Consider the following 24441-nt stretch of genomic DNA (forward strand, 5'->3'; position numbering starts at 1 on the left):
TAGCCACCATAACTTTTCATTGAGAAAAAAAATTAAAAAAAAAGTTTCAAAAACCATCATCAACTATCAGTTAATGCTGGCCTTTGTAACACTCAACTACCTTCTGGTGTATATATATATAGTATACATACACGTCAGTAAGATTCAAAAGGACCTCCAAGTATCAACAAGACCATGTTTGGTTATTGATAGTATGACATAGTCAGACTATTATTATTTCCTGATGGCTGCATATCTTGTGGGTATCTTTTTATTCTAACAAAGATATGACTGTTATCAAACGCTTCATGAAAATTATTAATTAAACACCTAATCATAATATTTTATGTTTAATAAGAATGAAACTTTATTACTAGTATGACCGGATTTGCTATCTAAAATGGGGTCGCGACGCAATTTGTTGCATGGTTACCTGCCACCTCGTATTTAAATTGTTTTGGATGACTTTATGATATGATACTGCATGAATATTACCTGATTCTCTTTACTAAGTGATATTAATGTAACAAAACTGTCTAGAAAACTTATTTTTGATTAGATATTTTACATGACTAATTAAAGTTAACTTACAAGTTTACCACATAGGGAGAGAGGGGGGGGGGGGGGGGTAAAGGCAATTTCTAGCTATATATATATTCTACAAACACCTTATTTTAAACAAGTCATACACAATATATAATGTCTAGAGCCTTGAAGTGTTACCTAATAAGTTTTGGTTACATAGTCATATTAAGCCGTAACAAGTTATTTTTGTGCTTTAGACGTGCTTACAATATTAACAAGCCACGTTATATAAGCTTTACATATAAATTACATTAAAATTCTAAAGCGCACATAAAACATAAACCATGTTACTAGATAACTGAAATGCGCATATGTTGATAACATGTCTCAAACCCACAACAGATATAAGAAGCTATATTTAAATCACATTTTTTAAACAGCTAACTCACAAATCTGTATCTTTTGTTCATCACGGGATTTGAACCCTTGTCACTTGTTATAAAGATATATATTTTTCCAACATCTTGTTATCATTAGACCAAAGACTCTTTTATAATTAATATCATGTCAAACGAATAGTGTCTCTAGCTAATAAGCTATGATACTTGCCAAGTTGAAACAAAAAATAAAAAACTCCTATAAACAAAGCCCTAATCTTCATTTTGGAAGTGATTTATAGGATTTGCTATATTTGACTTTCATACATGTTCCTTTTATTCCCTTAAAAAGCACCTGCTGAATTAAATGGCAGTATAGACTATAGAGATTACAGGGTGTGATAATTTTAGCCTTTTAGCAACCAAAAAGTGTTCTTTCCCTTTGACAGTAGCTAAAAGTATAGCAAAACCATAATAGTAAATAAACAACAAAAATTTACAAAATCCCAGTTTTACCCCTCAATTAGGTCACAACAACCACCTACCCCATTATAATGTAAAGGGTTAAAGAGTCTTTACACACATGGCTATGTTATTTTTAGCTAAAAAGCTTGAGCCACACATACAGTAAAGCAGTGAGAGGCATGTAATATAAACTGCATAGTATTTAAGGCACAACACAATAAATTCTTTGCCAGAAGGTTTCAGAGGGAACAAGAAGTTAATACTAGTACACTGTGCATTGCAAGTGGTACACAGATTTTGACCTTTCAACCATGTAAATAAACAAGAACAGTAAATTCCCTTATCTAGACTGTAAAGATAATTAAAAGCTTTGCTACCATTAATTCTAACTCATATGATCAAAATAATCTTTAAAAAAAAAGAATCAACATTAGCAAAGCTCTCTCTATGAAAAATTTGTTTAATATTAACCTCAGGGGCGGATCTAGCATAAGTTGATGGGTAGCCAGTAGTCCAGTACTACCTCTAAACTTTCTTGACGAAGAACATTTTTAATGTAAGAATTTTCTTCTTTTTTTTTCTTCGTCGTTTTATGTATCTGCTACCTTTGAACAAAAATTTGTAGGCCGCGGTACCCCTCAAGTTTTCTTCTGGATTCAAATTTAACCTAATTGTGAAGAGGGTTTGGACCTGTGTAAATTATCCTTTTGTCTTCATCAAACACATTGTTTATTTCTTTTGTAGTTGCTCCTTGTGGCAGTTGACTAGATATTGAGACAGCTGCATGGGACTGAGGTTGTGTTGTTTTAAAAAACATGGTTTTCTTGTGGTTATGATGGTTGTGGTGGTGGTGGCAAGATGATGGTGGCAAATGAATGAGAATTAAGATTGCCCAAATGAAAAAAAGTTGATATGTTGGATGATAATTGGTTATTCTTGTTCTTCCTCTAGTTGTTGATGATTTTTTTGGAGAAAATATAGCCATTTGGAAGCTAAGAATGGGATCTTTGACTTGAAGAAAGTAGGCCAAATTGAGTGTCTTGTTATTGTAGTGTTAAATGACAAAAAACCTACTTATGAGTTTTGAGTTGTGTGTGTAGTTGGGGAGTGTTTGAGAGGGTTTAGTGTAAAGCTTTATGGGTCTGAGTCACATGATTTTGACCCTTGATTCTTGGAATATATATACATACATATATGATATATGTGTGTGAGTGTGTATTGTTTTTGGTTCTGAATTATTGGGCTTTGAACCTTTTGTTGACTTGGTTTAATAAATACACTATACCAAAACTACAACAAGTATATGTAAGTTGGGAGTTATCCTTAGCAACTTTATAAATGGTGTTCTTTGGATGATATATGCATGTATGGATGATCATTTAACTGATTAAAATGTTACACAAGATACAAATCCAACCAAATATGAAAACAACTTTATAAGTCATATATATAGATGAATAGGAAGCACCATTATATATAGACAAATTATGATACGATCCTACAATAAAAATATTATTATTATTATTATTATAAGTTTATATTTTATTTAGTTTCTTATTGTAGTCAAATTATGTTTTCATATTGTTTATCTTTTCTTTTTATGTCTTTTGTTTTCTTTTCCTATATATTGTAATCTCTTTTAAGAAAAAGAATAAGAAAAAATTATTATTTTGGGTCTCTTTTCTCTTCTTCTCTTGTATTCTTGGAAGATTGATGGTTGTTTCGAATAAACCGTAACAAATTACCAAAAACAAATCATCACCTAAAGCGTGACCGTATGATCATAATCACAACAAATAAAAGACCCATTGGTGGTATTAATTATGCTCTTTTCAACAACTATGATACCGATATCGGCAAACTTTTCCTATGCGAATTTGTCATGGTGATTACGGACTACAACTTTTTTGAAGGACGCCGACTGACCATCACAAAACCATGATTAGAAAAGGGGGGGGGGGGAGGGGGTGTATTGTTAAAGATTGTTGATCATCCATAGGTGATCTGTGATCATGCAAGCAAAGCCCAACAAGACAAGTTCACTGCAAAAATGGTAGAGCAAGCCCAATTTTCTCACCAGTTAACATCTTTATATGTTAGTATTACTAAATACATATTTTGAGCTATAGAAGTTATTGCATATTTAGTTAATTCTTTTCACACACACACAGCTATATATATATAATTAATGTTGCATTACTTTGTTATTTAATAAAATAACCATGACCAACAAATTTTCGGTTGGTGAGATGTCAATGAAACAAGTCAAACAACTGGTAATGACAAATCGTGTGCAATCTACGAGTGATGCGGCCATCAATGATCCATTAGCAATAATCGTCAATTATATATCGGTGAATATTATGTATGAAATATGGCGGTGATATGACGACGAGTCTTTAACACATACCAGATTTTCAACGAATTTCACTAATAGATTGCTGATTGTTGGTATCTTCATGACGAATAAGCAATGCATGGTTGAAAATTCCTCTTCTTTGTGATGTTGCAATGTCTACTAAGTTCTCCCTCGTTGACTAAATCATCTATTTGTGGAGAGGTAGCTTGTGCCTATTTCTCACCTCTTTAGCTAAATTCCAATGTAATAACATGACTATCTAGTAAAGAATTTTACAAATTCAGATGTCATATAAGGTTATTTACAGTTAAGCGTGTTTAGTTATATCACGGTACTATGATTTTATCTTTTCTCTATAAAAATTAACTTATCATTATTCGTCTTTCAAACCCAACTTATTATTATGGGTCTTTCAATCATGTAACGGCACGAGTTTGTTCCATATAACATGAACTAGCATGTGTCTATGTCTGTTTAGGCTATGTGTTATGGCCTATGGGAGTCACCAAGTGACGTGAGGGGACCGCGTAGGATATGTTTAGCACAAACACTACAACACCTCAAGTGTGAAAGGTGTTGTAGTTTCTATCAATGGTAGCTTCACAGGCGTTGCACACCACAACACTTGTAAGCAGGTATGGAATGCGAAAACTCCAATTACCTATGTGGTACATGTGTGGTGTCTAGCTACCTGGCCATTTTATACCTTCCGTGACAGATAGCCTTATAGTTTAAAACATATTCTTTCACATACCCTTTAATTTACTTATGCACCCACAAACATGTCTACGCAAATTTTTATCATTTTCTATTTGTTTTACTCCTAGGTTCATCACGAGAAGAAATAGACAAGTGATAATCCTTCATGTCAAACCGATCTTCCCTATCTAGTTTATAATCATGATAACTTGATTATCGGATATGCCCCCCCCCCCCTCCAGAGTCCAGATAGTGTCTGATTTATACGAAAGTGGGTTCTAATTAGAGGTACATAAAATATCCGGTTCTTGACCTGACCCGAAACCGGTTTCTATCCATACCCGACCCGCATGTACGACTTGATATTGGGTTTCTTCCTATACCTGTACTCGGAACCGGTTCCACCTTACCCTGTCAAATTCCAACCCGACCCTACCCAAAACATAAATAAAACCTTGAAAACCCAGTCAAATACCTGGTTATACCTGGATTTTGACTTTTATTAATCATACCCAAAACCTGTTTCTATCCGGTTCCAATTCCTAATAATACCCAGTTTACTGTTTACTCACCTCTAGCTCTAACTTTTAATGAATATGTCCCCTCTCCACAAGTAGTTAGCCGTTAGTTAGTAATTAGGTTTGGATTTATGGAATTTTAAAGTTAGTTAATTATGTATAAATCCCAGTAAACTAAAATAATATACTACAATAATTATCTTTGTGGGCCCATAGAAACAATAATGCCAACAACATATTTGATTGTCCTACTGGAAATTTGGAACTCAAAAGTGCCACGAATATGCTAAATTCCACTTCTTCTTCTTCGGAAGATTCGTGTTTTAATTCGCATCTCTCTTCAATTCTGTCATCTTTTGCACCTCTTAAGTCTTCTTAACTAATACCCACTTAAATTCTTCCCAATTCGCCTTCCAATTTCAGGTAATTGTTAAATTAGGGTTTCATTCTTTCAATTGGGGTTTTATGAAATTAGCTAAAATTGATATCCCAAATCGTAGTTAGAGTAATGGGTTATATTCTAACATCTTAAGGTAATTGTAAAGTAGTCTTTTTTAATTTAAAGTTGATGTTTAAATGATCAAATCAAGATATGCACATAAGGTGTTCGACGAAATGCACCAACTGGTTAAAGTTTATATTTTTTATGCAGTTTTGTGTTTGGTGAACTGTGTATTTGTTGGAAATTAGTCAAATTGTTGATTGATTGCCATTAATGGATCAACCGAGCACGGGTGGAAGTACCCGAACCCTGGACCGTGTTCATGGAGTTCATGTGATTCAACATTCACCATTTGGGATTGAAGAAATCTCGCAAGATGGAAGCTTTCAGCGGGCCACGGATGGAAGGTTTACCGTAGGTGTTCATCAGCTCTTACGAGTCCATACCGTGCAGTAAGTAGCTTCGGTTTGCTACTTTATTTTTATTAATAATGAATGTTCTTTGTAATTCTATTTATTTTTACAGTTTTATTATCTTTTTTGTTGATGGTTATAGGAAAGTATGGCAGCAGAGACCGTCGTGTTTGAGACCAATTCATAGTTGTTTACATGGTACGAACAATTTATGCGGCATGTCGACATTAAATGTTTTTTAACGACAAAATCTAACATTTAAAATATAAAATTTGTGGTAGGTGATAGACATCTTGGTGAAAGAATTGCAAATGTGCTTACTTCAATTCCTTTTATTGCTGTTGGTATTCAAGCTCCAAGGTATATTTTCTTTGTCCTTTTCTATATTAATGATTAGTACCTTGGATATGAATAGAGCATGGCGTGTTCGTGTTCGTTTGTTTAACTTGAACCGAACAAGAACAATTAAAGAAACTGGTTTTCTTGTTTGCGTCCGCATGCTAAGAAAAATGACTGTGTGTTCATGTTTGTATATGTTTGTTTGTTAATGGTATAAACTATAAAGAATGGTTAACGAACTCAAACAAACTAATCTAACATAGATGAACAAACATAACCGAGGGAAAACCAATTAAAAGTAAACGTGAACATCTATCTATAGGGCCAAATAAATAATAAAAGTAGGCTAAATCGTAATGAGTGGTATTTTAATTTCATAAAACTAGACTAAGTTGCAATAGGCCCAAAATTTTGAATGAATATATAAACAAACTTAAATAAACGTAAACGAAAGTATAAATAAATATATATAAATAAATGTAAATGTAAATGTAAATTTATAAATAAATAAATGTAAATGTACGAACATAAGTACGTGTAAACGAGCGTGTATGAACGAACGTTCACGTACATAAATGAATGAATCAGATATGTGTTCATGCTTGTTCGTTTAACTAAATGAACTTCTTGACGAATAGTTCACGAACGATTCACTAAACGTTTGGTTCGTTTACAAAGCCTACTTTTAGCCAATTTGATGCATTTCCCTTTAGGTAATATTGTTGTGATTTGACCTGTTTTAGATAAAACATTAACCTGAATCAACTCATTCGTAAGTAAACGGGTCAGAATTGCCACCTCTAAATGGAGAATGATTCAAACTACAAACAGGACGATTAAATTCTTATTTCATATAATTTGAAACGAAAACATGTGTTTTTTAACATAGTACTGAATTCAATCTCAAAAATAATACCATCAATAAATACCAACAGTTTTTATTTTCGATTTCCAGAAAGAATCTAAACTCTAAGCTTTATGCAAATTCATTAATTGGAGTCGGAATCGCTTCAAGTTTGTACCATTCTTCTAAAGGAAGATGGCGAAAGTATCTAAGATGGGCCGATTACACGATGATAGCTACCGCTACAGTGGTTAGTTTATAATAATAACATATTATTATTAATGCATAAACATAAAACTAAGATTATAATAAATTTATTGCATATTTTCAGTGCTTATCGAGGGCTCTTAGAGACGAAAACCCTAAGCTTCTAATGGCTGCATCCGCTTTGTGTCTTCCTATTCAACCACTCATGGTTTCACTTGTTCATACCGGGATGATGGAGGTATGCAGTATTGCAGTATGGCCATTTTAAACTTTTTTTCTAAAATCAGTTATAATACTAAATTTACCTATTTTGTTAAAACTGTTCAAGAAATGACCATTTTACCCTTGTTTTTATAAACTATAAAGTTTCATATTTACCTATATTAACATTAGAATTTTATATTTACCCATTATCAATATTTTTCTCAAAATGTGAGGTTTACTCATTTCATAAAAAACAAGTAAAATGGCCATTTTTTGAGATAAGTTTTAAGGATAAAAATGGGTAAACTGAAATTTTATCTATATGTTTAATGTTTCACAAGTTTGTTGGGGGTATATGTTTAAATTCTCTCTTTTTGCAACAAAAAAATTTGTGTCTTGTAATAATAATATATGTGTTATTTAGGTTGCGTTTGCAAGAAGAGCGGTGAAAGATCCGGATCTTAAACCCGTGCATAACGTTCACAAACTGTCTGCACTTTTAGGTGGGGCGTTTTTTGCGGCGGATGATTTGTTTCCTGAAACACCATATCTTCATGCCGGTTGGCATCTAGCAGCCGCTATAGGTGTTGGTGCTTGCAACAAGCTTCTAGAATAGCATAACTCAAATTTGCCGATATTACCTTCCATTTATCCACCTGTCGGTGGACTGCAGAACCTGTTATGTAGTAAAGAATAAAGATTGAACATTCATTAGTTTGGTACTTTGGTTTTTTTTAATATATGTAAAGGTAGGTTTGTGAGTGTAGGTATTATGTTAAACCGCAATTGGATCGATTTGGGGGGTTAAGAACAGTTTTGGAGAAAATGTTTGGATGATTTTGATAAGGATATTGATTATGTGTTATCCGAAGGCTCTGATATCAGTTGTTGATCCGCCGGTGTTGCATGCAACCATATGTATTTGTAGTAAGGGGTGAATATACTTGTTTTAAATTTACTAAAGAAAATTACTTTTTAAAAGGAACTCTTGTCTAGTTGTCTTTCTTATATGACAGAAGCACAAATTTTTGTCCTTTAAACAAACATGATTTACTTTCAGACGGTGTCCTTTACATGTTATGTTTATTTGATTTTTGTCATTAGTTAAGCTGATGCACGTGAGTAACATGCAGACATGTTAAAGATATTTGGGTGCAGTTGCGAAAGTTGGACATACACGTCGAGGGGGCTGGACTCAATAAGTATAAAATAATTCATAAACTAAGGGGGACGGGCTCAAAATTTTGGTCGGAAACGGGTAAATTTACACTATGTATAAAAACTTTCGGCCGAAAAAAAAGATAAAATTACGCTACCGAGTGAAAAAATGGAGGGGTCGGGCTCAAAATTTCGGTCAGAAACGGGTAAATTTACACTATGTATAAAAATTCTCTCGAAAAAAGATTAATGTACACTACCGAGCAAAAACGGAGGGGGGGGGCTCAAATCTTCGGTCGAAACGAGTAAATATTCACTATGTATAAAAATTTTCTGCCGAAAAAGGATAATTTTACACCACCGAGCGAAAAAACAGAGGGGAACGGGGCCTCCCCTGGCCCTGACTAAGCTACGTCACTGTTTGGGTGTGACTGATATGGTGTTTTATTGTGGTTTAAGAGAGAAGGAAGGATAATTGACATGTTAAAAGACCAAAAAGCCCTCACATATGACTCATGTGCATCAACTTAACAGAGGAATTTGATAACAGTTAGCTTAAAGGACGAGAATCAAATAAACATAGCATGTAAAGGCCACCATCCGAAAGTAAACATTTTAAATGACCTAAAGTGAATACAAATGTATAATCAGGAAAAGGAACCACATTTCTGTTTTACAAATACATGTTCCTATTATCTCACTTGTCATCAAATAATGTACAAACTACCAATGAAAGTAATGTTAAAATCAGTTACATTGCAGCTTGTTAGATACAAGAGCTGCATGAAGATGACAGTGTTAAAAAAAATTAAAAAATAAATAACTAAAAAAATCTGAAATGCGAATAATGTGAGGAAAAGACCAAATAAATTTCTATCAACAAAATAGGTTAACTTGAGGAGAACCATCATGTTTTTGAGTCCTCTGTTTTATTTGTATGACACATGCAATTTGGACATGGGAATGTATATATAGAATCATTTGGTCTTTTTAATTCAATTCCCTTTGAATCGCTATGAGCCCGCATGCCTAGCATGTGCCTTTTAAACGTTCTCCAACTGAAAATTCAAAAATTTTAAAAAAATTAGACAATCCGCTTACAATTAAACAGGCCGAACTCAGGCTTATAAATCAAAGAACGCGTATTTGGTAATGCTAGTTTACAGTTTATCGTCCCAACCTTTTGAAAATTACATCCTTAGTCCTCACGGTTCACTAAGACTTAAACGCATCCCGCTAACATGCGTTATTTTTGGAAAATTAATAAAAAGCGCTAACTATTAAATATATTTGTAAATTTTCATTTTTATCATAAATTAACGTCAGCTAGTGTTAAGAACCAAATGTGTTACGTGAATGAACAATGAGGACTAAACGAACAAGCGTACCTTGTTTTAGTCTTCATTGTTCACTCAGACATAACACATTTCTGCGAAGTTACATTTTTTTAGTAGTGTATTTTAGTAATTTTACAAAACCAAATGTGTCACGTCTGAATGAACAGTGAGAGTACCAAAGATGTAATTCCAAAAACGCTGGTACCAAAACCGTAATCTGACCATCCGTGTAATTAACTAATTCTAATAAATAACATACCCGATATTTGGATTGTCAAAATACAAGGCTAACTTGCGTTTATCAGGTCTAATCGTCTTTGCGTGTCCATTAAACAAATATCTTCTATGACCAAGCAGAAAATGTGGGAAGTTCCCACCCTGAGTTGTCCCAAACACTTCACTATGAAGACATACTGTGTAGTCTATAGCAGCCATCCTCGAAGAATAATTCTAGAAAATGTTTTTTTTTTACAAATAGTTAATATGTTAATTATGATACAAATAATAATTAATATGTTAAGTATGACACAAAGTTACAAACCTTAAATGGTGCAAGTTCCTCATTGGATGCTAACATTTCCTTGGTTTGTAAAAGCGGAAACATTTGTAATAGAGGAGCCATATATCTCTCAGAATTATATATTTGTCCAGATGCAAGATATATAGACGTACTTCTATCGAATCCCATTCCTCTAAGCATCAAACCAACCTGTATTAATCCAAATACATATAATATAATAAATATAATATAAGGTTTTGAAATTATCTTATAATAGATTTTAAAAAAAGTATTACCTCTAAAGGTGTTAATGGACACTTGCCATTGACCCTGTTGACTCCGGGCTGAAGGATTCTACCAGGTTTTGTAAATTTACCTTTCCAACCCCGTTCTCGTGCAGCTATCATATCTTCAAGTTCTTTTCGTCCACCGTCATATACACAGCAAGAGAAAGCAATCATGTCCTGAATGCATGTTTTGTATTCGATTAAGTAGATTAAATAACAAAAATCAAATAATTAGTTAATACAAGCTTTTGTATTTGCTTTTATGCATGAAGTTGTGATAATCAGATAATTAGCTGTTTGAGCCTTTGGCAAATATTAGCTACTTATGAAATAAAATAACCAAAAGATAATAATTTTATGAGTAAACTGCGGTTTTCGTCCTTGTGGTTTGTCTAAATTTACGGTTTTAGTTCAATAGTTTTAAATTTGTGATTTTCGTCCATGTGGTTTCATTTTACTTGCAATTAAACCCGAATTCACTAACCCCATTAAACTTTGGTTGTTAAACCCATCTGCGTGCCCCTCACGCGAGGGGCAATTTTGTCCTTTTTCTCCCCAAATACAACCCAACCCCTCACGTGAGGGGGCTTGCGAATTAGGATTGAGATTTATTTTGGGAGAAAAAGGACAAGACTGCCCCTCACATGAGGGGTACGCAGATGGTTTAACGACCAGACTTAACGGGGTTAGTGAATTCGGGTTTAATTGCAAGTAAATTGAAACCACAAGGACGGAAATCGCAAATTTAAAACTATTGGACGAAATCCGCTGATTTGGACAAACCACGGGGAAGAAAACCGCAATTTAGTCTATTTTTATTCAATCAAATGCCATAAACTCTATTTTTATTCAATCAAATGCCATAAAAAAGTTATATACTTTGGTGATGGTGCATTTTTGCAATAATAACATTTTTTGACCCATTTTGAATTATGATAATTATAGGTTTTTGAATGGCCTACTTGGGTAATTAAATTTTAATTTTTTTCATGCTAGGTTATTGATTTTTACTTTGTTTACACTATATTTGTGTTGCAATATGAAACTGATTATTTGACCCCTAAATAATCATAATCATAACTTGTGTATTATCCTAAATAATCATAAGCAGAAACAGCATTTTTGGCCCTTAATAATCAGATTATCAGTTTTAGGCTTTTAGCACGTGAATCCAAACACGCTTAGTAAAATCAAATTAACATTTCAACAAACAAGAAAAAACAAACCTCTTCAAACCTTAAATGCACCGAAATATACTTTCCACCATTATTCACACTTCTTTCTTTCATTCTTGACACTAATATTTCACCCATTGTATATATAGGATTTGAAAACCGCAACGCTTCGTAATTAGCCAAACAACGAAGCCGTTGAACCAAAGGGGGTGCATCAAACGATAATCGGTTTGCGAACGGTGAGATCCTTATGATCCTGAAATTAAAATTAATTATATATAAAAGTCTAAAACACATCAAAATTATAAAATTATTAAAAAAACGTTAAACTCACTTTTCTTCTAGTAGCTTTGGGAGAACAGTATCTTTATAGTAATGAATAGGCGCCCAAGCTTTTATTCTGAAGTTGAATACATTTGACATGTTGTGGTCAAACCGTTCCATTAAATATCCTGGTATTGTGTTGACCACCCGTACATCATTTTCTAACGTTTTAACGAAAAACTCTTCATCATATATGTCACTAAATTTGCTGCAAAAGCAAAGAGTGTGGTCAAATGACTAATGGTTGACTTTTCGATTTTAACAATTGAATCTAAGGTGTCAATCGCGACAGGTTGGTTGGTTGACTTGTTTTGACGGATTCTAAACGTGTCTAACGTTTTGACGGATTCTAATCAAGTTGTAAACTTGTTTATCAGGTTGGCGGGTTGTAAAAACGTAATATTGTGTAAACTAAACAGGAACCGTTTAACCCATTTACGAAAACATGTCAACGGGTAATAATTAAGTTGCAAACTTGTTAATCAAATAGGTGAGTTGTAAAAAACTTAAAATCCAGTAACCTAAACACGACCCGTTTAACCCATTTATCTAAACATGTTAAACAGGTTGTAAACTTGTTAATCAGGTTGGTGGGTTGTAAAAAGGCAAGTTAAACGGGTTCGTGGGTTGACCTGCTTAAATGAGTTGAAGCATTTTTTAAACGAGTTGAATCTAATGTTCACAAACCTAGGATCTCTCCAGATGCTATGAAAATGGAAATTAGGAATCACTAGTGTCGCGTTAAGATATCCCGCCACTGCAACTGCATTGCATATCTATAAAGATTATATTTATATTAAGTATTTATTATCTTAAAACAAGAAATACAAAACATCAAATGTAACATTCGATTTACCGATGTTCTCTGCTGATTTAAACCACCATTTGCTTCAACATAAATGTACCCGGTTGACTCGGGTAAACCTGCAACAAAATTGATGGATTAACATTGAAAATGAACTCACATGATATTAAAGATTCAAACTTCGAGATTTTTAACATACCTATTGAAGATTTGTTTATACAAGGTTTCCAATCTGCGCCTTTAGCTCGTTTCCATACTGTTGATATCTACTTTAATTCAATTTCAAAAATCAACATCAATCAATATATAAAAATAATAATAAATAAGTAAAGTTCTTGTTCAAATTAGGGCAAACTTGCAAATAAAATAAAACTGAAATTATCAAAGTAGGTCAAAGTTACATTAAGGAAATTTGGATTCATTGAGGAACCGGGAAAGCATGAACTTTACATGTAAAAAATTCATACAAAATCCATTTTTACAAAATATTTTTTGGAGCTTTTGTATATAAACACATGTAGAAGCCATTTTAATAAATTTAGTTAAAATATAAAAAGGTTAAAAAGAGAAAAAACATATTTTTTTAACAAAAATAGTTTTTTAGAACGCATTCTACATGAGTTTATATGCAAAGCTCAGACACAATTATGCAAAAATGAACTTTTTTTTACATGTAAAACTAATGGTTTCCGGTTCCCCGCAGTTTTGTGATTCCGAATGAATCTCCCTCTCTGCAAATCAAATCAAAAACTGCATACTTTTAAGCAAGGTCAAAATGCAAACTTCGCAAATTATATTGAAATTTAAAATTATCAAAATTAACTGGAAACATTTCAAAGTAAATAAAAAATTGAATCATCAACATTAAAAACGAGGGTTCAAGAATACATTAGTGCAAACTTTGCAAATCGAACACGAGCTTCAAATACCGATCTCGAACTAGCCGTGAGCCTAAACAATCTTTCTAAAAAATTATCACGAGCCGAGCTCGAGCTTTAAACGACCCAAGCTCGAGCCTTGAGGACTACTCAGCAATAAAAAAAACAAACTGAAATAATCAAAATAAGGCCAAACTTTGCAAATTACTAATTTTTTAAATCAAGTTCAAAACCCGAGCTTCGCATATCGAGGTCGAGCCGGCCGTGAGCCTAAACAATCATTTTAAACAAATATATTTTTTGATACAATTATCACAAGCAGAGCTCAAGCGTCAAAAATAGAGCTTTAACCAAGCCAAGCTCGAGCCTTGATTAGTTTACAAATCAAATCCAAATAGAATAATCAAAATTAGGACAAATTATGCAAACCACTAATTTTTAAAATGAGTTAAAAACCCGAGCTTCACGTATCAAGCTCGACCCGGCCGTGGGCCTAAAAAATCTTTTTAAACAATTATCACAAGCCGAGCTCAAGCGTTAGAAATATAACTATTACCGAGCCAAGCTCGAGCCTTGTTTACTTTGCAAATCAAATCCAAATTGAAATAACCAAAATTAGGGCAAATTTCGCATTTTTATTCACTAATTTTTATATCGAGTTCAAACCCGAGCTTCACATATCGAGGTCGACCCGGCCATGAACCTAAACAATCTTTTAAATAAATTATATCACGAGCCGAGCTCAAGCTTCAAACAAGCCAAACTCAAGCCTTGATTACAACAAACATTGCAAATCAAATCCAAAATGAAATCAAGGCAAACCACTAGTTATTAAAACGAGTTAAAAACCCGAGCTTCACATATCAAGCTCGACCCAACCATGAGCCTAAACAATCTTTTAAATAAATTATATCACGAGCCGAGCTCAAGCTTTAAAGGACCAAAATTATAATAATCAAAAATAGGGCAAATATTGCATTTTTATTCACTAATTTTTAGAACGAGTTCAAACCCGAGCTTCACATATCGAGCTTGACCCGACCATGAGCCTAAACAATCTTTTAAATAAATTATATCACGAGCCGAGCTCAAGCTTTAAATGAGCCAAACTCAAGCCTTGATTATAACAAACATTGCAAATCAAATCCAAAATTAAATCCGGGCAAACTACTAGTTTTTAAAACGAGTTAAAAACCCGAGCTTCAAATATCGAACTTGACCCGGCCATGAGCCTAAACAATTATCACGAGCCGAGCTCAAGCTTTAAACGACCCAAATTAAAATAATAAAAAATAGGGCAAATTTTGCATTTTTATTCACTAATTTTTAAAACGAGTTCAAACCCGAGCTTTACATATCAAGCTTGACCCGACCATCAGCCTAAACAATCTTTTAAACAAATTATATCACGAGCCGAGCTCAAGCTTTAATTAACCGACCCGAATTAAAACAATCAAACTTATTAGGCGAAACGACTAACCGCATCAGCAATGGAACGATCATCCTCCATATCCATCCGGAGCTTCGCATACAGCTCGGGGCTCCGGTATACGGATCCAATAGCCATGGAGCGTTTAATCCCACCGTCAAATTGATGATGAGAAGAGTTGGTATTATTATTATAATAATATAACAACATGCAACAGAAGTATATTAATGGGACTACCAGTAACACGCGTTGCCTGCGAACGAGAATGGATACTAAGATCCAGGCGAATGAACGGTGGGTTATTAAGGGTTTGGATGAGCTGCGAGTGTGACGTAAGCGTGGCGATACAGGTGGTGATGGGCTGTGGTTATTGGTGTTTGAGAGTCTGATTTTGGCGGGCATTATTTGGTTACATGATTATTAGATATAGATATAGATATAGATACAGAGTGTGTGTGTGAACAACAATAATAATAACAATACATTGGTGTGTATGTGATGAAGAAGAAGATGATGATGGATGACAGAGTGTCTGTGAGTTGTGAATCACGAGATGAACGATGAGTTGGATCATAGGATTTGGATATGGATCTTAATCGGGTCGGGTTTCGTTTCGGGTGATTTTTTTTTTTTGGAAAATGTTATAAAAAACCAATGTACTTTTCAATTTAGCTCATAAAAGTTTTTAACACTTTTTTGCAAATTAAAATCCCCCAGTATGTTATTTTTAAACAAAATTATGAATTTTTTAAAAAATTAATTAAATAGATGGTTCTTGTAATTTTACAAAATTACAACTTTAGTCCCCAAGTTCAAATATTAATAATTTTAGACTCGTTTTTTTTCATGTGCCTAACATCCTTGGTCCTCAAGGTAGATGAGATTAACTTCTTCCTTCTTTTTTTTTTCATGTGTATGTTTATCTTCTCCAGCCATTATTACCAATCACTTTTCATGAACATCACACATCTCCACCCGATTATTATTATTATTATTATTATTATTATTATTATTATTATTATTATTATTATTATTATTATCTTCAACTGGTGACATACCATCACCGTTAACGTTACCGGACTCAACATCTCCATTATTATTATTAATATTATCATCATCCAAGTAGCCTGAGAGATCCCAGTAAGAGCATGCAAGAATCAATAGAACAAAACCTATGAGACCCATCATGGCAGCAAGATCATCGAAGACGTACGATATCGACGTATGAAATGGTGACGGTTTAAGAGCCACCACCGGTGACGGAGCTGTTGAAGAAACGACTTCCATCAACCTTTTGTTACTGTGGCTATAGGTTTAAGACTTGGTTAATCTCATCTGTTTTGGGGACCAAGGATGTTATACACATCAAAAAACAAAAGAAGAAAAAAAACAGGTCTAAAATTATTAATATTTGAACTTGGGGACTAAAGTTGTAATTTGATAAAACTACAAGAACCATTGATTTAATTAACTTTTTAAAAAGTTCATAATTTTGTTCAAAAATAACATGTTGAGGGATTTTAATGTGCAAAAAAGTGTTGAGGGATTTTTTAAGCTAAATTGAAAAGCACATTGATTTTTTATGGCATTTTCCCTTTTTATTTTGCTAAAGCTCAAGCTCGTTTCGTGACTTTCTTTTTGAAGCTTAGCTTGGGTTTTACGTTTGACCAATGTTGTTTATACTGTAACGAACGTCCTTGATACTCACCAAATTCAAGTCCGATATATTTTATAACAACGAATTTCTTGTGTTTAGGCTAACGCATTCTTCAAATTTGGAGAGCCCCAACAATCGTTGTGCCGCCACAAGAGCATAACACATAGTGGGATGAAAACCTAGTGTTGGCTCAGGATCCGAACTAACAACCTTTCACAAAGTCAATCATTCATTGATAGTATCTACCCAAAGTGACAAAAGTTACCACTAGGCCGTAATTGGAGAATAATTGGGTTTAAGACACGATAAGATCTATTAATAAAACTTAAAATTTTGTTTTATAGTCATGACTCATGACGTATAAAGTAGTTAAACGAGTCATATTCATGTTTGATATGTTTGCGTTGGTTTCAAACATGTTAAATCCGTTAAGACACGAATTGTCAGCCCTAAATGTAATTACGGTTCGGTTTTGTATTAGCGTTAACTAAATTAATTAATCAGTTTTGGGTTAATCCGTGCAGTTTATTTGATTAGTGGTTTGTTGGTTTTTGGTTCGGTTATAACCAAAATCAACCTTAAGCTAAAATTTTTGCTTAAAAATTAATGAAATGGATACATAATAAAAATATACATGAAATAAAGGTATAAATACATTAAATGAGAGTATAAATACATGAAATAGAGGTATAAAAGCTAGAATTACAAGAAAATACAAGTGGTTCGGTTTGATTAATTTATGATAACCAATGATATAAACCTCCCCAAGCTTAAGTTTTGGTTCGTGTTCTTTTCATTCAGTTGGTGTTCATTCCTAATTTAAAAAGCTATGTCTGGTTTGAAATTTTGAATGAGTCTTTATGTTCAAACCTGCCCGAGCTCAAGTTTTGGTCTGTGCTCTTTTCATTAAGTTACTGTTCATCCTTAATTTAAAGGCTATGCCTGGTTTGAAATTTTGAATAAGTCAGATAGATTTTTCATTCAGTTAGTGTTCATTCCTAATTTAAAAAGCTATCTCTGGTTTGAAATTTTGAATGAGTCATTATGTTCAAACCTACCCGAGCTCAAGTTTTGGTTCGTGCTCTTGTCATTAAATTACTGTCCATCCTTAATTTTAAAGGCTATGTCTAGTTTGAAATTTTGAATAAGTTTGATAGCTTTTTTATTTGCAAACCTGTCCAAGCTCAAGTTTTGGTTCGTGCTCTTTTCATAAAGCTTCAATTCAGCTTGTAAGTCGCTTTTAAGCTCAAACTAGGCTAGTTCATAAAGCTTTATTAATTAGTGTATATACATTTTCTTGTTTTTATATGTTGAGAAAAGGTCGTAAAGAAACTCAAGCTCGGCTCAAGCTCGTATGCAATACTTTAAAGTGAAACTAATACCTAGAAGTTTGAAGTATTTAAAATTTCAACACTCGTTAAGGCTCGAGAACTTAAAACAATCTTCTAAATTAGTTAAAGAGTGCATATCATACAAGAAATAACTTAAAACATATGTTTGTCAATTAAGCTAGGGCTGACATATCGTGTATACCCGTACACGATAAGACACGAACACGATAAGACATGAACACGAAATGTGTACATGTACACGACACGAAAACTTATCGTGTACCTGTAACCCAAACACGAACCTGTTAATACCTGGTATACACGATAGTACACAATAATAACTGTTTAGAAACACATATTTGACGACCTTTTAGCGAAACAAAGGTCGACGAAAGTTCATAAAAGTCTTAAAATAAAACATAAATCCATGCTCCGTAACAAATTTAAGACAAATGGCCTGTTGAATTTGAATGATGAACGGAAATAGAGACCGGAGTATGGCCGCGACGGGTGATGGCCGGAGAGAGAATGGTCGGGGACTGGAGGAAGGCCGGCGACGGTTGGGATGACCGGCAACAGAGTTCGGGTGACGGGAGGATGGATGTTGAGAGACTGTAAGAATGAATTAGGGTTAGGAATAAATGGATAATAACTATATGTTTTATATATATATTTATTTAATTTTAAAAATAACCAGGTATTAACAGATAAACAGGTATTTTACCTGTTTAGACACGAAAATTAACAGGTAATTTCGTGTCTACTTGTTTAGTACACGAAACCTGTTAAGGTCTTACCTGTTACCTGTTAAAGTTGTGTAGGTGCGTGTCATGTATTCGTGTCTCGTGTATAAATTGCCAGCCCTAAATTAAGCACCTAAATTGCAATACCTACAAGGACTGGCAGCCAGCTCAAACACAACATCTTTAGATAAACAAGTTAAACAAATCAACCTGAACATTATTTATTTCATCAAATGGATTGGTTTCGAGTTATGACAACTCAAAACACTGTTGTGTGGGGAATTGGCAATTGTCTACAACATCAAATTATAACAAGTAATTGTTCTTGCATTGCAGCTTTGCATACCAGCATTTATTACCTCAATTTAACACCATTTAACTTGCCAACAAATCTTTTTAATTACTCAGTCTAATATCTCAAAAACATAAATTAGAACATCCAGTTTGATAACACTATCAATAACAGATCCCTGCTTGGCAAGATAATTAATCATGCAAAGTTCCCAAAATGTCCTCGTCCCGGTATAGATGATACCTGCAACACAGTAAATACTATATATCTTATTAATGTACAAGTTTAGAATAAAAAACAAAAAATGTAATGGTGTTTGGAGGCGGAAATGAGAAAAAAAACTTTGATCCGAGATTGAAAAAGAAAAGCGGAACTTAAAAGTCAAAACTTTTCATCAAGCCCGAATCCAAAAAGCTCAAAACCCGTACTATGATGCCATCGTTTATAAAATCGATGTAAAGGGCGGTCGAATGAAAGAGCACCTTACAGAAAACCTATAAGTATTTCAGAGCCATTGATGCAACGCTCTCCACTTTTTAAACATTCACACCCATTTTAAATCCAAAACAAAAATAAAATATAATGGCGTTTGGAGGCGGGAATAAGAAGAAATATTGAACCCGGGTTTGAACAAGAAAAGCAGAACTTAAAAGTTCAAACTTTTCGGCAAACCCGGATCAAAAAAGCTCAAAACCCGTACTATGATGCCATCGTTTACGTTAATAAAATTGATGTAAAGGGCATTGAATGAAAGAGCACCTTACAGAAAACCTGTAAGTATTTCAGAGTCATTGATACTAGACTCTCCCCTTATTTTACGCTCATGCCCATTTGATATGAACTTAAAAAACTAAATCACACTTTCTACTTGAGACGCACTAAACCAATTGATGAATCAATAGCATGTTTAATGAGATTCAAGAGCGTAAACAAACCGAGCGTTGTCATTTCGAGCTCTACCAACGGTTTTTTTAACTACTTTCATATACTTTATGTAAAAAACTTTAAAACAAGCTTAAAGAGATACATGAGTGTAAACAAGCAGCGAGCTCGGCTCAATTCAACTCTATTTCTAAAGCCCAAGCCCAACACGTGAGTCATGTTCAAACTCGGGCTCATTAAATATCTAATAACTATCAAGCTGTCGTTTTGACTTACAAGAACTCAAGCTCGACTTATTTCAAGCTCTATATCTAAAGCTCAAACTCAACACATGAGTCCGACTCGGCTCGTTAATTATTAAAAACTATATTTTAAACATTTTTAATTAAGTCAATACACTATGTAAAAAACCTTAAACAAGCCTAATTCAGGTTGAGCTCAATAACTAAACAAGCTTTATTTAAGGCCCGCAAGAGCTCAAACTCGAGCTCGAGCTCGTGCCTTGCTTTTATCAATCTAGTCTCGAGTAGCTCAACCCGGTAACTTATCATCTAAACAAACACTACCTAATCAATTATCATTTCACCCAAATTCAATCCAGAAGACTCATTTCACACATTAAAATGCACTTATTAACATTCAACGAATCAGTAATTTAATATAATAATATAAACAAACGTACTCTTTTTCACCGAGTTTTACTTCAGTGCCACCGTACTCCGGCAAAAGAACCGTATCACCTTCCTTAACACCTACCGGAATCTTGTTCCCGTGTAAATCATGACTACCGGGACCCACAGCAACCACCTTACCCGAATTCAACTGCAACCCATTTCACAAAACCGGTTCAATTACTAAACCCACTTCCAGATCTGTTAATAACAGTATGAATTGGCCAATTGAGTTATTAATTAATTAATTAATTAATAATTACCTTTGATGATTTCTCCGGGAGGAGGATTCCGGCGGTGGTTTTGGACGGTGGAAGAATCTTCTCCACCAGGACTCTGTTTAGAGATGGAATCAAACGCTTTGCCATTGATAATGATATTAATAATATTAATAATATTATGTAGCACTGTTCTAGATTGACGGTGATTTAAACACGATGGTGGAAGGTTCTAGGCTTGTTTGAGGGTTTAGGGTTTTGTACTGGACCCGGTTTGGTGGCCCAGCCCATTACTAGGCCTGTTATTGTTAGGGCTCATAATATGAATGCCCGTGGGCCGTGGATACGAATCGGGTTTCAGTTCCTCTCAATAATCATACATGGAACTGGACCCGCTTGAAACGGTTCCACCTCAGAATAATTAGGCTTACATTCTCTTGTAACTTACTCGATTTTCCGAGTTTATACTTAGCGCTATAGCCTAGAGTTAATCCAATATGTTTCTTTTGTTAAATAACAAATCAACTCACAGGAATGCAATTTTACTTCTTTTTTTTTTAATTTGTAACAACTCAAAAATCCATCAAATCTACTCTAGTCCTAGTATTTTACCTCATAAAGTACAAAAAGACTTGAATAACTTCATTAACGACCATCAAGTTCCTATGACAACCTAAAGATTATGTGTTTGATTATTATCCTTGTAGTTTTTAAATTTCTTTTCTACCTCCTTAATGAAAAATAATAACATTTCTTATAAGTTGTGTTGCTATGGTTGGTTTAAAGTTTAAACTTAATGCATATGGTACTTTGAAATGACTCGCATTATATCACTGATGAATTTAATAATATATTCGACTTATCTCATCATAATTAACTACTGAACTTATATTCCTTCATCCGAAAGTGAGTTGAAAACCAAGTGGACGTGCCGGAGTGGTTATCGGGCATGACTAGAAATCATGTGGGCTCTGCCCGCGCAGGTTCGAATCCTGCCGTCCACGGTCTGTTTTTTATTTTCTTTATAGGCAATGATACATTGTACTAGGGATTTATAAATGTGGAAAAACATGTGGTGTTGTAAAGATATTTTTATGGAACCGGAGAGGATGAATCAGTTGTTACCTAACATAGTTTTTTAGAAAATGTTGTTGATTATACCGAAACGAACCGTAAGTTCGGTTTTTACGAAAACATAAAACCACAATCTTGGTTTGTTTCGGTTTGGTTTTTTTCGTTTTCATGCGCACGGACACCTCTAGTTTATATATTGTTTATAAATCTTATTCTCTTTTCTTCACTAAATATTTGCAGAACAATAGCTATGTGATTTCATACGTTAGATTTGCACAACATAATATCGCGTATAAGTTATACAGTTGTGTGTCATCATCAAACATTCAAACGTCCTTATTGTTGCGAGGCATATGTAATATGCGACTAGTATTTTGTTGCAGTATACTGTATACGGCTACGAAGTTACATGTACGCTATGATTTTCTGTTTATTTGTGTTTCACTGGATCAAGTTAAGCCCACTAGACTAGGGCTAACTAAATGAAACCTAAAAAGGCCCATCACCCGTTATTTCTATTTTGACTATTTATATTAAAATAAAATAGCGTAATATGCTTTTTCGTAATAAATTAATCCATTTTTAGAATACGTTGCATTTTTATTATCATACTATACCTCTCTAGTAAGGTAACACTTAAAACAATTTTTGTTATTTATTTCGTGATTGTTAGAATTTACTATAATACTTTATACGGTTTATAACTTAAATGTATTGTTTTGAACGGTGATGGTTATCCAAAGTGTGTATACAGGGAAGATTTGAACATGGGATCCTTTGTTTATAAAAATGTATATTTGTGTTTTTTTCAAACACCGGATATAATGTGTTAAAATAAATCATTTTGATCGAAAAGATGAAAATTTTGTTTTGAATGACATAAATCTCAAAGGAATGCCCCATCCCTTGTGATGCGATGGTAAAAATGTTGATGTTACATAACAAAAGATTAAGGTTCAAACCGGATTAGCTACTAAAAAAAAATCATTCTCAATTGAATGTTCTGTGTCTTAACACAAGTACTCTTTGGAATTGACAAACCTACTCCCAAAAATCACCATCTCCACCACCCATGCTCATATTCGGGATTCACCTTGAAACTCACATACACATACTTTTATAACTATTTCTTTATATATTTATTTCATCAAAGATTCATTTTACAAAAAATAATTGTGTTTATTATATTTGGATGATAATAGTTCAAAAAGTTCAAAGATTAGTAATATAAGAGAAACCAGAAATTGTTAATTTCATTCTATAACATTCACTTTTCATTTAGATTAATCATTTTCCTCAATCAACTTTCATTGTATATTTAGTAAGTTAACTTCTTATTAACACATCTACAAGATATATTACATCATCAAGCTTAGGCAACTACATCATTAGATGTCTATAATCAACTAAATGAATGTATTTTATACTATACTATGTGATGATACATAATTGTAACAAGAGTTAGCAGATTCATACATAAACTAACCAGCCATAGGTAAACATCCTAGAAAATGACTTAAGATATAACTTGTGATCCGTTTGGATTTGCGAGACCCATATAATACGAACTAAAATGATGTAACAAGTTGTAGTTTTGACAAATGGCCTTAGCCGGTTTTCCCTACTCTCAAAACCACATTCCTTCATGAACCTTCATGTGAAACCCCAAATTTAACTTTCAAAATACTCCCTAATTTTCTAATATTTACACTTGTTTAGGTATATAGTTTTTATATTACTTATAACCGTTTTATATGTATAACTTGCATGAAATTTACACCCTTTATAACAATTATTTTTATGTTAATGACTTAATGGATTATTGGTATGTCAGTATTCATGCAAAGTTAATAAGAGAACTTTTGATGCTAGAAGGTGCAGGTTCACCCCATAAACGAAGGAATATAAACTTTATAGATACAAAAATCTTCGGTTAAGAGAAAAGAGCCGAAAGAAAAAAAATTGAAATATGTCGAAACCCGACGTGTGAAGATGGTAATGCAATAGTGTAATAGAATCGCGTATTATTTTAAAGGACATGTCATGTAAAGACCGGTGTTTGGTGCACTCAACTAGTTACTTAGACACCATTTTCTCTCCACTTCTAATTGTTAGTAAGTTAAGAGGAAACACACTTGTATAGTTGGGCGAAGAGATGAGGATCTTGTTATATCAAAAGTGGCAAGAATATTTGAGGAAATAAGTTGTATTAATTGGTTAGGTTGGTTAGCCTAACGTGTGAGGATGGTCATGTAATTGAGCGGTGTGTGGTGTTAAGCAGAAATGATTTCAAATGGAGGTCACCCTTTT

General features: G+C 33.6%; 3 protein-coding genes and 1 non-coding gene across 4 annotated transcripts; 2 read left to right on the top strand and 2 right to left on the bottom strand.

The window, feature by feature from the left end:
- Positions 1–5162: 5162 nt before the first annotated feature.
- On the top strand, positions 5163–8106 carry LOC143598735 (uncharacterized). Its single transcript, XM_077076878.1, has 7 exons — positions 5163–5345; positions 5575–5816; positions 5920–5975; positions 6059–6137; positions 7072–7210; positions 7292–7405; positions 7796–8106. Exons 2-7 carry the CDS (start codon positions 5638–5640, stop codon positions 7985–7987), a joined length of 759 nt encoding a protein of 252 aa, XP_076932993.1. The 5' UTR covers positions 5163–5345; positions 5575–5637; the 3' UTR covers positions 7988–8106.
- A 927-nt stretch (positions 8107–9033) lies between these two features.
- LOC143598734 (protein ESMERALDA 1-like) lies at positions 9034–15838 on the bottom strand. The gene is made up of 10 exons (XM_077076877.1): positions 15315–15838; positions 13156–13222; positions 13008–13075; positions 12839–12927; positions 12162–12359; positions 11879–12083; positions 10662–10829; positions 10408–10575; positions 10126–10316; positions 9034–9587 (listed from the first exon to the last, which is right to left on the bottom strand). The coding sequence occupies exons 1-10, from the start codon at positions 15663–15665 to the stop codon at positions 9437–9439; spliced, it is 1656 nt and encodes a 551-aa protein (XP_076932992.1). The 5' UTR covers positions 15666–15838; the 3' UTR covers positions 9034–9436.
- A 3642-nt stretch (positions 15839–19480) lies between these two features.
- LOC143598733 (10 kDa chaperonin, mitochondrial-like) lies at positions 19481–21272 on the bottom strand. The gene is made up of 3 exons (XM_077076876.1): positions 21103–21272; positions 20851–20990; positions 19481–19529 (listed from the first exon to the last, which is right to left on the bottom strand). Exons 1-3 carry the CDS (start codon positions 21205–21207, stop codon positions 19481–19483), a joined length of 294 nt encoding a protein of 97 aa, XP_076932991.1. The 5' UTR covers positions 21208–21272.
- A 707-nt stretch (positions 21273–21979) lies between these two features.
- TRNAS-AGA (transfer RNA serine (anticodon AGA)) lies at positions 21980–22061 on the top strand. Its single transcript has one exon. It is a non-coding gene; the product is annotated as a tRNA-Ser (tRNA).
- Positions 22062–24441: the final 2380 nt, after the last annotated feature.

This window comes from Bidens hawaiensis, unplaced genomic scaffold, assembly GCF_021521415.1.
Source record: "Bidens hawaiensis isolate Kalapana, Puna unplaced genomic scaffold, B.hawaiensis_p1.1 tig00050766_1, whole genome shotgun sequence".
Taxonomy (NCBI): domain Eukaryota; kingdom Viridiplantae; phylum Streptophyta; class Magnoliopsida; order Asterales; family Asteraceae; genus Bidens; species Bidens hawaiensis.